This window comes from Vigna umbellata, chromosome 9 (genome assembly GCF_029865625.1).
Source record: "Vigna umbellata cultivar VRB3 chromosome 9, Vumbellata_1.0, whole genome shotgun sequence".
In the NCBI taxonomy this organism is placed as follows: domain Eukaryota; kingdom Viridiplantae; phylum Streptophyta; class Magnoliopsida; order Fabales; family Fabaceae; genus Vigna; species Vigna umbellata.
The window spans coordinates 25,066,209-25,078,982 of NC_142173.1; the positions used below are offsets into that span (position 1 = coordinate 25,066,209).

The 12,774-nt window shown below is 32.4% G+C and overlaps 1 protein-coding gene and 1 pseudogene across 2 annotated transcripts; one reads left to right on the plus strand and one right to left on the minus strand.

Moving 5' to 3' along the window:
* Positions 1-259: 259 nt before the first annotated feature.
* On the minus strand, positions 260-951 carry LOC124832661 (auxin-responsive protein SAUR21 pseudogene; annotated as a pseudogene).
* Positions 952-7,832: 6,881 nt separating this feature from the next.
* Positions 7,833-9,492, plus strand: LOC148193035 (putative small nuclear ribonucleoprotein G). Of its 2 annotated transcripts, none has more exons than XM_088098195.1 (4): positions 7,833-7,977; positions 8,099-8,121; positions 8,891-9,012; positions 9,117-9,492. In XM_088098195.1, exons 1-4 carry the CDS (start codon positions 7,943-7,945, stop codon positions 9,174-9,176), a joined length of 240 nt encoding a protein of 79 aa, XP_087954321.1. In that variant the 5' UTR covers positions 7,833-7,942; the 3' UTR covers positions 9,177-9,492. The 2 variants fall into 2 exon arrangements, with proteins under 2 accessions (XP_087954321.1, XP_087954322.1); XM_088098196.1 differs by having other exon boundaries at positions 7,849-7,977; positions 8,089-8,121.
* The last annotated feature ends 3,282 nt before the right edge of the window (positions 9,493-12,774 follow it).

Here is a 12,774-nt window from a genome sequence, read left to right on the forward strand (position 1 = left end):
CTACAAGTTCAAAATAGTTTCTCACCAAATCAAATTATAGCCATCAAACACAAAAATCCTTTCCTGTTTATAAGGAGATCAAATCCTGCTTGATACGCAAATTAATTAAGAAAATCTTGCGATTAATTTAATGACACAACTGTTACTGGATGATATAGCTGTGATCCAGTTTCAAAATCATTAAAGTAAAGTTCGAACATGGAATCAATGATGAAAATTGTGGCTTGGCCATGTGAAAGATTAGCTAAAGGCAAAGACAGAAGATAAACCAATATTAAAGTTCATCGAATCACTATTTTAAGTCAGATCTATTCTATCTGAAAATGTTGCAACAACACAACATCATGCAGAGTTAAAGTTAAAGCTATACCTATCTGGAGTGTTGTGCATTACATGTGCGTGTGATAATACATTATAGCTTGAAAAAAAAGAGACTCTGCGTTTCATGCGATTCAAACAAACTCTGCAAAAAACTTTCCCAAGTCAAACTTGCCGTTGTTGCATTCTATGGCATTCAGAACCTCCTCAAACGTGGAAACACTGCATGGAACTACTAGTCCATTCCTCTGCGAAAATCCAAACTCATTGTAAGTCTTCTCCAGCAGCATCTTGAACAAGGGGTGAGAAAGGTAGCGCGTTGGAACCACGTATCTTTGCCGCTCTTCTCCGACATAAAGAGCAAAAAACCCTGTCGGGGGTGAGTTAGTCACACATTTTTCTTCATAGTTATTGAGCAAACCCTCATGATGAGCAGGGTAAGGATCAGGCTCAAATCCACCTACCCCCTTCACCCTTTTTGCCAGTTTCTTGAAAGATACCATCTTTTTCCCTAACATGTTCAAGGAAGATGAAGGATAGGTCAAAAAACTACGAAGAGGAACTAGCTATTGAGCAAATTGAAGGGATGGTTTATATATATATATGATTCAATTTGAGTAAGATAACCGGTAATTAGAGAGAGACAGAGAGATTTTTTTTAAAAAATGAAACTAATGAGTAGTTTCATACTTTGAACAGAGGACAGTCCAATATTTTGAATGTGGAAAAGTAATCGCATTTTTTTATTCCAACTTTCAGTTATCTTGAAGTACCTCATGGCCAAGCATGACCCTAATCATTTAAAAAAAGAGGGTCGTAGTTAATACTATAATACACTAATAGTCCAATTTTTTCCACTTAATTAAATTAACTCTGAAACCACCAACAATAACATCCTTGGTGTACGGCACGGTAAACACATTAATTAGCGTAACATAGTTGGGGTGGTTTCAGTTTACGTGTTTGTTAGTTAGTTGGCCTTTGAATGTTGCCAAACAATAGGTTAATTATGGCTATAAAAAACTGATATATATATATATATATATATATTCATGACATTCAATTAAACAAACATCTGACATTCGTAATATGAAAAACGATACAAGATTATAATAATACCGCAGGCGTAATAATCAGTGGTCCATTATTCGCATCAATTTTTGTTTAAAAATATAAATGGCTTTATTATAATTATTTAATTTTTAGATTCTTCTTTTGCATTTTATATTTTTATTAATACGTGCAGGCTACACCCAGATCGCCCTTCACGTTTAATCTCAATTCAAATAAAGATAAGTGACCATTCAACGAACAAATAGTTTAACTTATAATGTTCCAATAATGGATATCGACTTTGGAGTGCTTACTTCAAGAACTTTATAAATCCAATTCAATGTTGGTGAAATAAATAAGTGAATGATTTTGTCATAATCGGAAAAAGATGGAATAGGTTAATATATGAAGCTATATTCATCAAAGAAAAACACGATGAAGAATATGCGCGGAATCATCCCAATTATCGCATTTATATTTTAGTATAAAAATGCGTATCGCCAACTAACCAGACTCTTACAGCAAACAGTATGATCTGTACGGAAGTTTGGAAAAAATAAGGGGACGCGACAATTTAAAAGGAGAAAAAAATGAGAAGAATGAAGAGTGTTGGAGACGGCTTGAACCAATCAAGAGTAATATATTATTGTAGAATAGATTGGTTGACTAAGTAAGTGAAAGGCCTTAACACAAAGACAAGTGTGTGGAAGGTAACACACGAATTTGTCTCCGGCAATGTCACGAATTTGTGTTGACAACGATCGATGATATTGTACTTCATTCTTGATTTTTCGTACTGCATTCTCTTTGTGTGGCGTTAAAAGAAGGAGACTCGGGTCTTCGGGTGTTATATACCGTAACTTTCCTATTCTTAGATAAGAAAAATAGTCGGTCGATAGGCCAATGCACCATTTCGGGCAAAAAAGAGAATGTCAGGTTTTAATTTGGGAATTCCAATGAATTCAATTCGTCAAGTCCATAGTCAAGTTAGATCAATTTGCAGGTTAAGTTTGAGTTAATGTCTAAAATAACAGTTTTTTTTAACTCCACAACTCTACATTATCTATTTTGTGTGAAAAGTAAATAATTTTAGCTGATTTTCATATTATATTAGATTTAAAAAAAAAATGAGTTCTTTTTGACAATTCAATAAATCACACCGTAAAATTCAATTCATTTTCAATTAACTAGTTAACTCGATTGGATCTATTTTTATAAACTAAAATCAAACTGGATTTAAAAATACTAGATTATGGTATTTATAATTCTTAATTACTTCTTGAACTGATGGTTTCTTGTATCATTTTTTTAAATATTTTAATGAGAAATTTTATATAAAGTGTTTCGGGTATGAGTTTGAGTCACTTCAAACACCTATATAATTTTTTCTGAGATGTTGTCTAGTAACTGCTCGTCTAGTCCTTGTCTTCGTTTTACGAAGGTGTAACTTTCTTTCATACTTAAGTTAGCAAATTGTCTGTAGGAGAGTTCAGTATAATGGTAATAAATGTACAGTGTAATCACTTACCTCTTACCTGTGACCTATATTTATAGTTTTTGACATGGACTTGAGATTAGTGAAATCTTAACCTCGGCTCAATCTCAACCCAGTTATCTCTAATTACCATTTACCTTAATCTTGTAGAAAAACCTGTTTATTAACTTAAGGCCGGACATTTTTGTTCCTAACCGTTTGGTCATGTACATCAATATTGTCACATTCAATCACTACTTAACCATTGGAGCCATACAGTACATAAAGTAAAAATTAAAATGAAAATTAATAAACCTTATTTTGATATTTTTAAATTGTAGTTGCTTTATTTATGAATTGGATTAATATATTAATTAATGTTATATTTCGTAATCTTTTCTCATAAGCCACTAATGCAATCAGGACATGAGAAAAAAAAATGTGTTTAATCATCTGAAGTTCAACGTTTTCGTGAAGTTGGATGCTTATCTTGAATTGATATAACGCAATCCCATGCTAATTATATCAAATATGGTTGGAGATCATGGTTCAAATGTTTTTATTTGAAAATAGGATCTTTATCTTTTGTATTTGTATATAATTTAACATACTGTATGTATGCACATCTTGATGTTCTCGCTCAATATCTTTACTAATGAAACCCGTCGTCTTTATTTAATTCATCTTTTGAATATTTAAATATAGTAATTTGTTTATAAATATTTGTTCACGAGAGGAGGATAAATCAAAATACTCAGTGTGCGAGGTAAAATGATATTCATTGTAGGTTCAGATAGAGGATTTTATAACTTCAAACAAAATTTAAATTAATTTCAATTCAAATATTTTGTTTAAATTTAATATTCTTTAAATATTTTATTTGAATAAAGTAATTCAAAAGTATTAAATTTTTAATTTTTTAAAAACAAAGTATTTCAATTAAAATATTGACAAAAAATATATTAGTATTAAATAGTATTTAATAAAAAAAATATTAATTTAGTGGTTTTTTGTCCACTGAGACTAAATTCACTATTTTTTTTAAATTAAACTTCAAAAAAAAATCAATTGATGTTGATAAGAGTTTTAATCAACTGACATGATACGAGTTTTTATAAATTAATATAAATTGATATTATTTTTGTGACATCCCAAAATATATAGTAATGTATATATGTAGAATGTATCGATTATAATAATAGAAAGCAGTTAAGAGTACACAATAGATAGGATTAAGGAGTACAGTTATCCAAGTCTGGCTGGGAAGTTTTAAAACTTAAGTACAAGTTCATAATTCTCCAAAACACAGATCATGCTAAAAATGAAGGCTAGGAGTCTTTCAAAATAAAGAGTTGTTTAAAATAAGAGCTATAAGAAATCCTAAGCGCTAGGGGCTGGATCTTCCTCAACTTCCAAAGCTTGCTCCAAAGGTACATCATCACCTACTGCTCACATCCAAAGGATTGGATGATCATCGCAAGGGGGAAAGCAAACACATGCAACACATACAAATGCAAGGGTGAGCTAGGTCTCAAACAATCATACAATTCATTTTCAACCAATCTAGCATTTACCAGAATATTCATACACATAAGTCATCATAAACATAAGCATTTATTTCATAAAACTCATCAAGACAAGCATCTTATCATGTTAAGACTCTAGACACGTCCGGACATAGAATGTATGTAGAGCTGGGGCGGGTTGTGCACTTGTGATGGCCTCTACTGCTTTGCAAAGCCATTGCCGAGGGGTTCCACCCGACCATACACAAGGCTAGTCCGTTACCGCGGAATAGACCTCCAGTGATAGCGTCTACCCTAGGACCTCCCACTACTCCCACCACACGCGTCAATCCTCTCTAAGTGAGAATGAAAGACCGTTGGAGTGTTAGGGATAACCCCCCATATGGAAGCCTCTTACATTCATTCAATACACTAACTGATCCCACCGAGAGATCTAAATTTCCGATTCAATCCGACCATTTTAAATCTCATAATATTCCTTTTGGATCAACAATGTACATCATAAACCACTTATAACCATACACTTTCAACCAATCTGGATCACATGAAGATGCATTCATAAATTGTAACCGAAATATTTAAATAACATAACTTACTGGAATGAGAGAAAACATAACAGAAAATATCACCACTGGACGAACACTACTTGGACGAGCGCCAAAAGCCCTTGGGCGGACACTGTTTGGACGAATGCCCTAACCCATTGGACGAACTACTTGGACGAGCGCCAAAAGCCCTTGGGCGGACTTTGTTTGGACGAACGCTCAACGATCAAACCTCATGAAGACCGAGCGCTAGCGATCACTAACCAATATCAAGACCGGACGCTTAAGATTCAACCTTAAGAATACAAACTTAAGGTCGAACGTTCAAAATCGCAACTTAACCAAGGCCGAACGCCACCAATATGAACGCTCGCTACTACCTATGGACGCTCGCTACTAATTCAACCCCTGACCGAACGCTACTAAACCAGCGAATGAACGAACGCTACTAAACCAGCGAATGAACGAACGCTACTAACCAACACCTGAGCGATCGTTACTAAACCATAACTTGAGCGATCGTTATTTAAACCAATGACCGAACGCTATTAATATCATCCCCTAAAACCGAACGCTCTCCAGACAAGGACGAACGCTAATTGCCTAAACATTATGACCGAACGCTACTCAGCACATGGCATGACCGAGCGTTCAAATCCGACATGGACGAACGGTCAGCTTGCGCATTCTGCAGAATTTAATTCTGCAGAATTCTCAGAATTCTGCAGAATGGTAACAGAACCTCCCTTGACCATTTCTAACCACTTTTCTCAACTTCTTAGACTCTTAATTCTCATTTTAGACTTAATTAAACTTATCCAAATGATTCTAAACATTTCTACTACCATTTTTAAGTGATTAAAGTTCACTTTCAGCTCCAAAACACTATCTTCAACAACTTAGGGACCCAAATTTGATTCTACTACTTGGAACCTGTTTTCGACTACTGTTATGCTTCTAACAAGTCACAATGGACTTGTCCAGGCTGCCCGAACAGTCCAGGAACACTGCAGCCTTCATTTACTCAAAATCCCTACCTCACTTCCTCTAAAATGGCCTAAAATTGACCCTAAAGACACTTTATTTCCTTTCTAACAGTACTACCACATAATTTTCACGCCAAAACAGTTCCAACATACCCAATTCCATCATTCTAAGTCATTCCAAACAGTTTATAGACATCAATCACCAAAATCACATAACACACACTTCCATACATGCATTTCAAGTTTACTAGAACCAAGTTCATGCTTCCACAACATACCATTTCAAAATTTTATCATGCATTCACTCCACACAGTAAAATCAAGAATAGAACTAGCTCCCCTTACCTCTAGTGTAGACAACCAAGCTCAAGTAGGAACCCTAGACCACTTGCTTGCACTCTCCAAATGTTAGAATCACCTAGAAATCATCAATTGATGATAGAAAACGAATCTTAGAACCAAATAGAAGCTAGATTACGGAAGAAAACGAAATGGGTTGCATGCATCAAGTTCAATCACATGCTTACAACCCTAGGGCACATGAGAAAGGGGGTTTTCTTACCGGTTCTGATTAGAGAAAAGGATCGACTAAGAGCAAGACCCGCTACTTTGTGATCGTTGGGGCGGCACCTAATCGAGAACTCAATGGTTCAGTGTGAAGAATGGAAAGGGAGAAGATATAGGAGGAGGAGAGAGCTTGCAGGAAGAGGAATGGTTTCTCAGACAAGAGAAATGAGTTAAAAATCAATGTTTCAAAACTAATGTAATTTTATTTTAAAGTACTCAACCTCTCATCTTTTGCCACTTGTCATCCCCTTTTTGCTGACTCAAATCCAAGTCCTTACAATTTTTAACTTATATTATCCATAATTATTTTAATTGACATGAGTTAGTAAAAATACTTTAATGAATTTTCATAATTTAAATTCATTATTTTTTTTTCTAAACAATGTATTTTGATATAAAATATTTCAAAACTTTCAATAAAAGTAAAATGTCTTATTAAAGATATTTATTCAAACACATTATCAAGCTTTGTAGTCGAGTTAAATAAGTTTAAGGCATGAAACTATTTTCATAATACTTTTAACTAAATTAAGTTAAGCATCTTCGATATATGAAATATAGTTGAATATGTTGAGAACACTAAATTTAGCTAAAAGTGTTATGAGCACAAATAAGAGTGAGAAACTCCATAAAAGGTTTGTCTACATTTGTGTGATTGTGTCTACACGTGTGTGAGAGGTACACTAGTATATTTTGTGTCAAAAGTTTGTCCATGAAGATGATTGCACTCACATGGGTTTTGAAGACATGTTAATATCAAAACTACTTTATTTTTCTCTACTCTATTAATGTAATTTACATATTAATCATAAAATATATCATATTGTTCGATTATATACTTTATTTTTCATTTAATTAAAATATCATCTAATAAAATTCTAAACTAAAATATCGTACATAAAATATCACTAACTTAGTCTATGACTGACTAAGTTGATTAAATACATTTTTTTTGCGTCAAATTATGTACTTATTTATTTAATAGTAAAACTTTGTTATTAGAGGATTTCCTAAAGAAAAATGATGTTATTTGAAAAATAAATTTTGAGTGCATTTATTTAATTCTTTTAGTAAATTAGAATTCGGAAAAGAAAAGACTTTTAAGTATTTTGATAAGTAAATTTGATTAATTTTAGAAGTAAAAATCAAACAGAACTTCCAAAATAAAATATATTTTGAGAATTGACTGAAAATATTTTATATTTTGCATTACTTAACTCTAAAAATAAATTTTCCCATTAAAGAAAATGAAACAAACGGGCCTTAAGTATTGAAATGGGCTTCCCCTTATTTTGGTCCGTGATTTTTTCAATAAGAGATCCATGGGCCTTGTTGCAATTAAGTTTCATTTTCACGCTCGGCTTCGAAGTACAAAGAAGAGGGAATATTGCAACCGAAGTTAGGTTTTGGTTTTGGTACATTCGTGAAGTGAACCAAATTTTCTTTGCCACTGTTATCTTTCATCTCATCACCATGAGCAGATCAGGGCAACCACCGGATTTGAAGAAGTAAGCGTTTCTTCCATTCTCTACTTCAATTTCATTTACTTTCTTCGTTTTAATTTTCTCAATTTTCGCTACACTCACTGCGAATTGATCTGCAATTGTCTTTTGTTCGAGGATGCGGCAGGTACATGGACAAGAAGCTTCAGAGTAAGTCTGATTCTCTATATGTTACTTCTCTTATTCTGTATCTTAACCTTTGCTTGTTTTGTTTTCTAAATCGAACCACGTGATTTATTTCGAGCTGGAGTGTCGGTGTTGTGTTTTAGGGTTCAGGGTTTATTGTTAAACTCCAAATTTCTCTATCTTTGTATTTTTCGCGTTGAATTTATTGTAGCTTAAGCGGTTTTGTTTTATTATATGAAACAACTGTGTGGAATGAAATGTGCTTTAGTCCTGTTGTAGTTTCAGCTACTTTTTTTTTTTACTTTAGAACTTAAGTTCTCAATGTCTGATATTTCAAGTTTTGTATTGTTTCTTTGACAATGATTTTTTTCTTACATCGAAAATCATGACAAGTGTTTGTGTTAGTCAGAGTGTCATTACACTTATATTTACTTCTATAACTGGGTTTGTGGGAACTTCTTTATTGGTTACTTTGTCACTTATTCGTAAATATTTACTCATCAGGGAATACGTATACTTGTTTTTGTCTCTATCGTTTTTCTTATATATATATATATATATATATATAATATTATATATATAATATATATATATATATATATATGATGTCTATGGCATGCATATTTTATTATTATTTTTATTTTTACTTGTATTTTGACTGATGTATGTCCAATTATATGCCCATATGTGCTAAATTGAAAACCTAAACTTATTAGTTAAAGAGCCTCATATCTGGAAAGATGTATTACAATTGGGTGATAGATTATACTAATTGGTCGGTATTTTCTTGCAGTTAAACTGAATGCTAATCGCATGATTGTTGGTACTCTCCGTGGCTTTGATCAGTTTATGAATTTAGTTGTTGACAACACAGTGGAAGTGAATGGCAATGAGAAAACTGACATAGGGATGGTGGTGAGTTCTTTTGCATCTTCTTTTAAACATTGCTGATCAAGATATCGTTGTTAACTGATTATGATCTTGGATTTTGAATTGATAATTTTACCCCCTTTCTGCAGGTAATTAGAGGAAACAGTGTGGTCACTGTTGAGGCGCTTGAACCCGTGAACAGAACCTGATCCCTGTTTCTTGTAAACATTTATAAGTACATTTTCTGGTTTTAATAGCTGTGTATTTGAACAATGTAGCGGTTGAGATTAGCTTGTAATTGGGGACCTTAAGAGGGTCATCTTGGCCACTAATTCAGGGTTCGTTTCTGGCTAAATTGTGGGGGTGACCTATGATTTTGGCTGTGACTTGACTCTATTGAAATGTTCGTATCTATCCCTCTCAGCGAAGTATTCCTTGTCTTTTTATATTATATTTAACTCGGAAACCTCTGTATTTCTTTCTGTTCACCATCTAAGTGTAAACGTGGGGTTGTTCTTTGAGCTATTTGAAGTTTTACCATAACGCTTTTTCTAAGGAGTTAGGAACTATATTTGTTGTTACACATAATTTTAGGCTGATTTGTTTGAATGTGTGAAGCTATATGTGGTCACGCATGTTTGAATGCTTCCGATAACCATGTCAATTAATTCCTTCTTTATATTTGTTTGTTCTCGTCATAGCTTCTTTATCATAGTTATTATCTGTGTGATTTGAGTATTTTCTCTGCCATTGCTTCTTTATCTACTGCTAAATGTTTTATCCATTTCAACATTTGAATTCAAGATATGCTTGGCTTTAATGATAGATGGTTCTTATTCATTATTTATGTTATTGGATAAATTGTCGTTGTGGATTTTACATATTGAGTCATCTTGTTGCTAATTTTATTTTCTTTCAGTCTATTTTATCTTCTTGCATGATTCATGAGTTTGAGAAAATTGTAACTGTTATAATTGTAAAAATCTTCCAAACAGTTATTTCTTGAGAAGTATTTAGCTTGGGTAGTTTTATGATCTATGTTTAATGTGTTTTATAAATTTACCTTCGATATTTTACTATTGATATCATCTATAGAATTAAGTTCAGTACAACTCTACCCAATTGATCTTGGATATATTGCTTGCTTGTTTGCCTAACTTGCAGATTTTAAGATGTGACCAATGTGGTTTGCTTTCTTGTAGAAATATGTTCTTTGATTACTATATAGTGCAATCTTGAGGGATGTATTTACTGTTTTTTAAAACAGGTTTTAAAACAAGGCGGGGTTCAAAACTTGTTTTGAAAACATAAACATGGCTTCCACTTGTCTGCGCTTTTTACCCTTTCATCTTTAAGAGAGCGTTTCAAAGACGGACAAGTTTTGGTTTGCTAAAATTATATTATGGTCACGATTGTTTGCTTCAAACTATGATAACATTGTATGATCCAGGGTGTCTGGTTGTTATTTAATAATAAGAAATTTTCCAGTACCTGCGCTCTAGATTTATGATAACATGTTTTCTTATTTTATTTGCATGCTTCTAGTGACATGGTTAATTTTTCATTTTTTTGTGCTTAATTTTTACCTGTGTAATGAAATGGACTTTGGAACGGAATTCCGGATGTTCAAACTTGACTCTCTGGTAAGTTTTTTTTTTCCTAAATAAAAGGATGTAATCGGATGAATTGAATTGGATGAAGTATGAAGCAGCTTGTATTTCAGTTTGGATGTGGGCGACTTAGTAGTATTATTCACTGCCAGAGTTTAGCTAAATCTACAAGACCCATTTGATGGGCATTTCCGAAATCAATGCAGATCCAAAAGATCTCAATGAGACAACTAGAAGTTCATAACCATGCTTGATATTTTGCATATCTTATTTTCCTAGTATCTGGCTTGATAACAACTTGTTAAGAAGCAGTTTGGTGCAATGCTCAATCAAATCCAAAGCATTTGTTGTGCTTATTTTAAAACTAGTATTTAAACGGGATTCTATAGGAAGTTAATACATGACATTTGCCTCATTTTTCTTTTAAATCTAAATTATAAATTTACTTTTAAAACCAATTTTAAATTTGGTTATAGATTTAAGTCAAATGGTTTCTAAACTGGTTAAAAGAGATCAATATTTATCATTTAAAGTATGATATGAATTGATTTCTAAACCTTTTATTTAAAATCTTCTTATTAGGCAATACGTGTTATTACCGTTCTTTTTTGAAGGTGAAATTGATGCTATTCGGAAAGGTCGTTTTTAATTATAAAACAGTGTTCTTTCGTATGCATTTTGGAATGGTAGCTACGCATGCATGACTGCAAACACTAAATTATCTCGTGTAGTTGCCCAATGTGTTTGGACGGGCGTTTAGCAAATTAACATAAAAAATCTCAAATCATGCAGAGGCAAATATATATTGCTTCATGTTGGATGAAAACCAATTATATTCTTTAATTCAACTGCAAGCTTCATTCAGTAAAAAAATATTTGCTCTGTTTGATTTTGCTGTAGGGTTGTAGCGTAGGACCCTAGGAGCCTTATGTGCTGTCTTCAAAACACCAATAATAGAACCATAAAGCTGTATAAATGTCCCTTAAAAAAGGAGCTAAGCCCTTTTCATGGAATCTGGACTCGGAGAGCTACGTATGTTTGTGGCAGCCATTTTGAATTTTAGCATAATCGTTTATGCGACTCCTTCTTTAACATCTGTAGTTACCACATTTTTAAACGTCAAGATTATTGTAAATTATGGGTCTTTTTAGTAAAATAAAAGAGAGAATACTCTAAGTAGTATTCACAACGGTTTTCTTCCCTAAAGTTGGTTTATGAACGCAGTACATAAAGCTTGTACAAGCAAGTCTCTTTTCTCACTTTATATCTAAACTTTTTGCAACGGAACAGAAATTTTATCAGTTGTTGTTACTAAATGTAAACCCTTGTCTCGGTATTATATCCGTTACCAAAGAAGTACCTCTTTGCAATTCTTTATTTATTTCTTATTGCTTTTAATTGTCCCTTTTTTTAAAGTTTCGTTTAACGATACTTTTGAGGAAACAAAAGAATTCAATAGGTTCTCTTAAAATTTAATAGGATTTTTCAAGTTTTTTTTTTCATTTCTACATTATAATAAATGTGTATATATGGAAATTAACTAAATATTAAGTGAAGGATAAAAATACAATAAAAAATTTGATATTAGTGTTTTCTACATTGAAAAAAAAATTAAACAAAAACAAAAATCTTTCAAACTATGATAGTAAATTTAGAATTTTATTTTGATAATATGCTATGCATTTAATAAAATATAATTTTTGAAAGTAAAACTTGAAATTTAATTGGTTAACAACACCAGCTTGATCAATATTGTAAAAAAGCTTCCATGGTTGCTTGCTTTTTTAATTCCCAAGCAAATTCATTGCGGACATTGTTCCTTGTTCTATCCTTTGTCATAGTAATCCAAACCTCATTTTTTATTAATGATACATTCACGAGAAAATGTTTATTGAATATTGAAATTATATAAAATTTTACGATCTCATTTTTATTTTTGGGGTGAACTTTTGAGATTGGTATATACGAAAACAATCATAAAAGAATGCAATTGACGCATGAGATAATTATTTACAATGACGAATTCTTTAATATTAAAATAATGAAACAACCCATCAAATTTATTGCATTCGTAATAGTTTATTGTAAAGAGCAAAACAATTGGAGAAGACGACTTTTAGGTATAACTTTTTACCAGCAGTTACACGTGGCATTATTTGGACATCCTTAAAAAAATCAATTATGGACAAGTGAATCA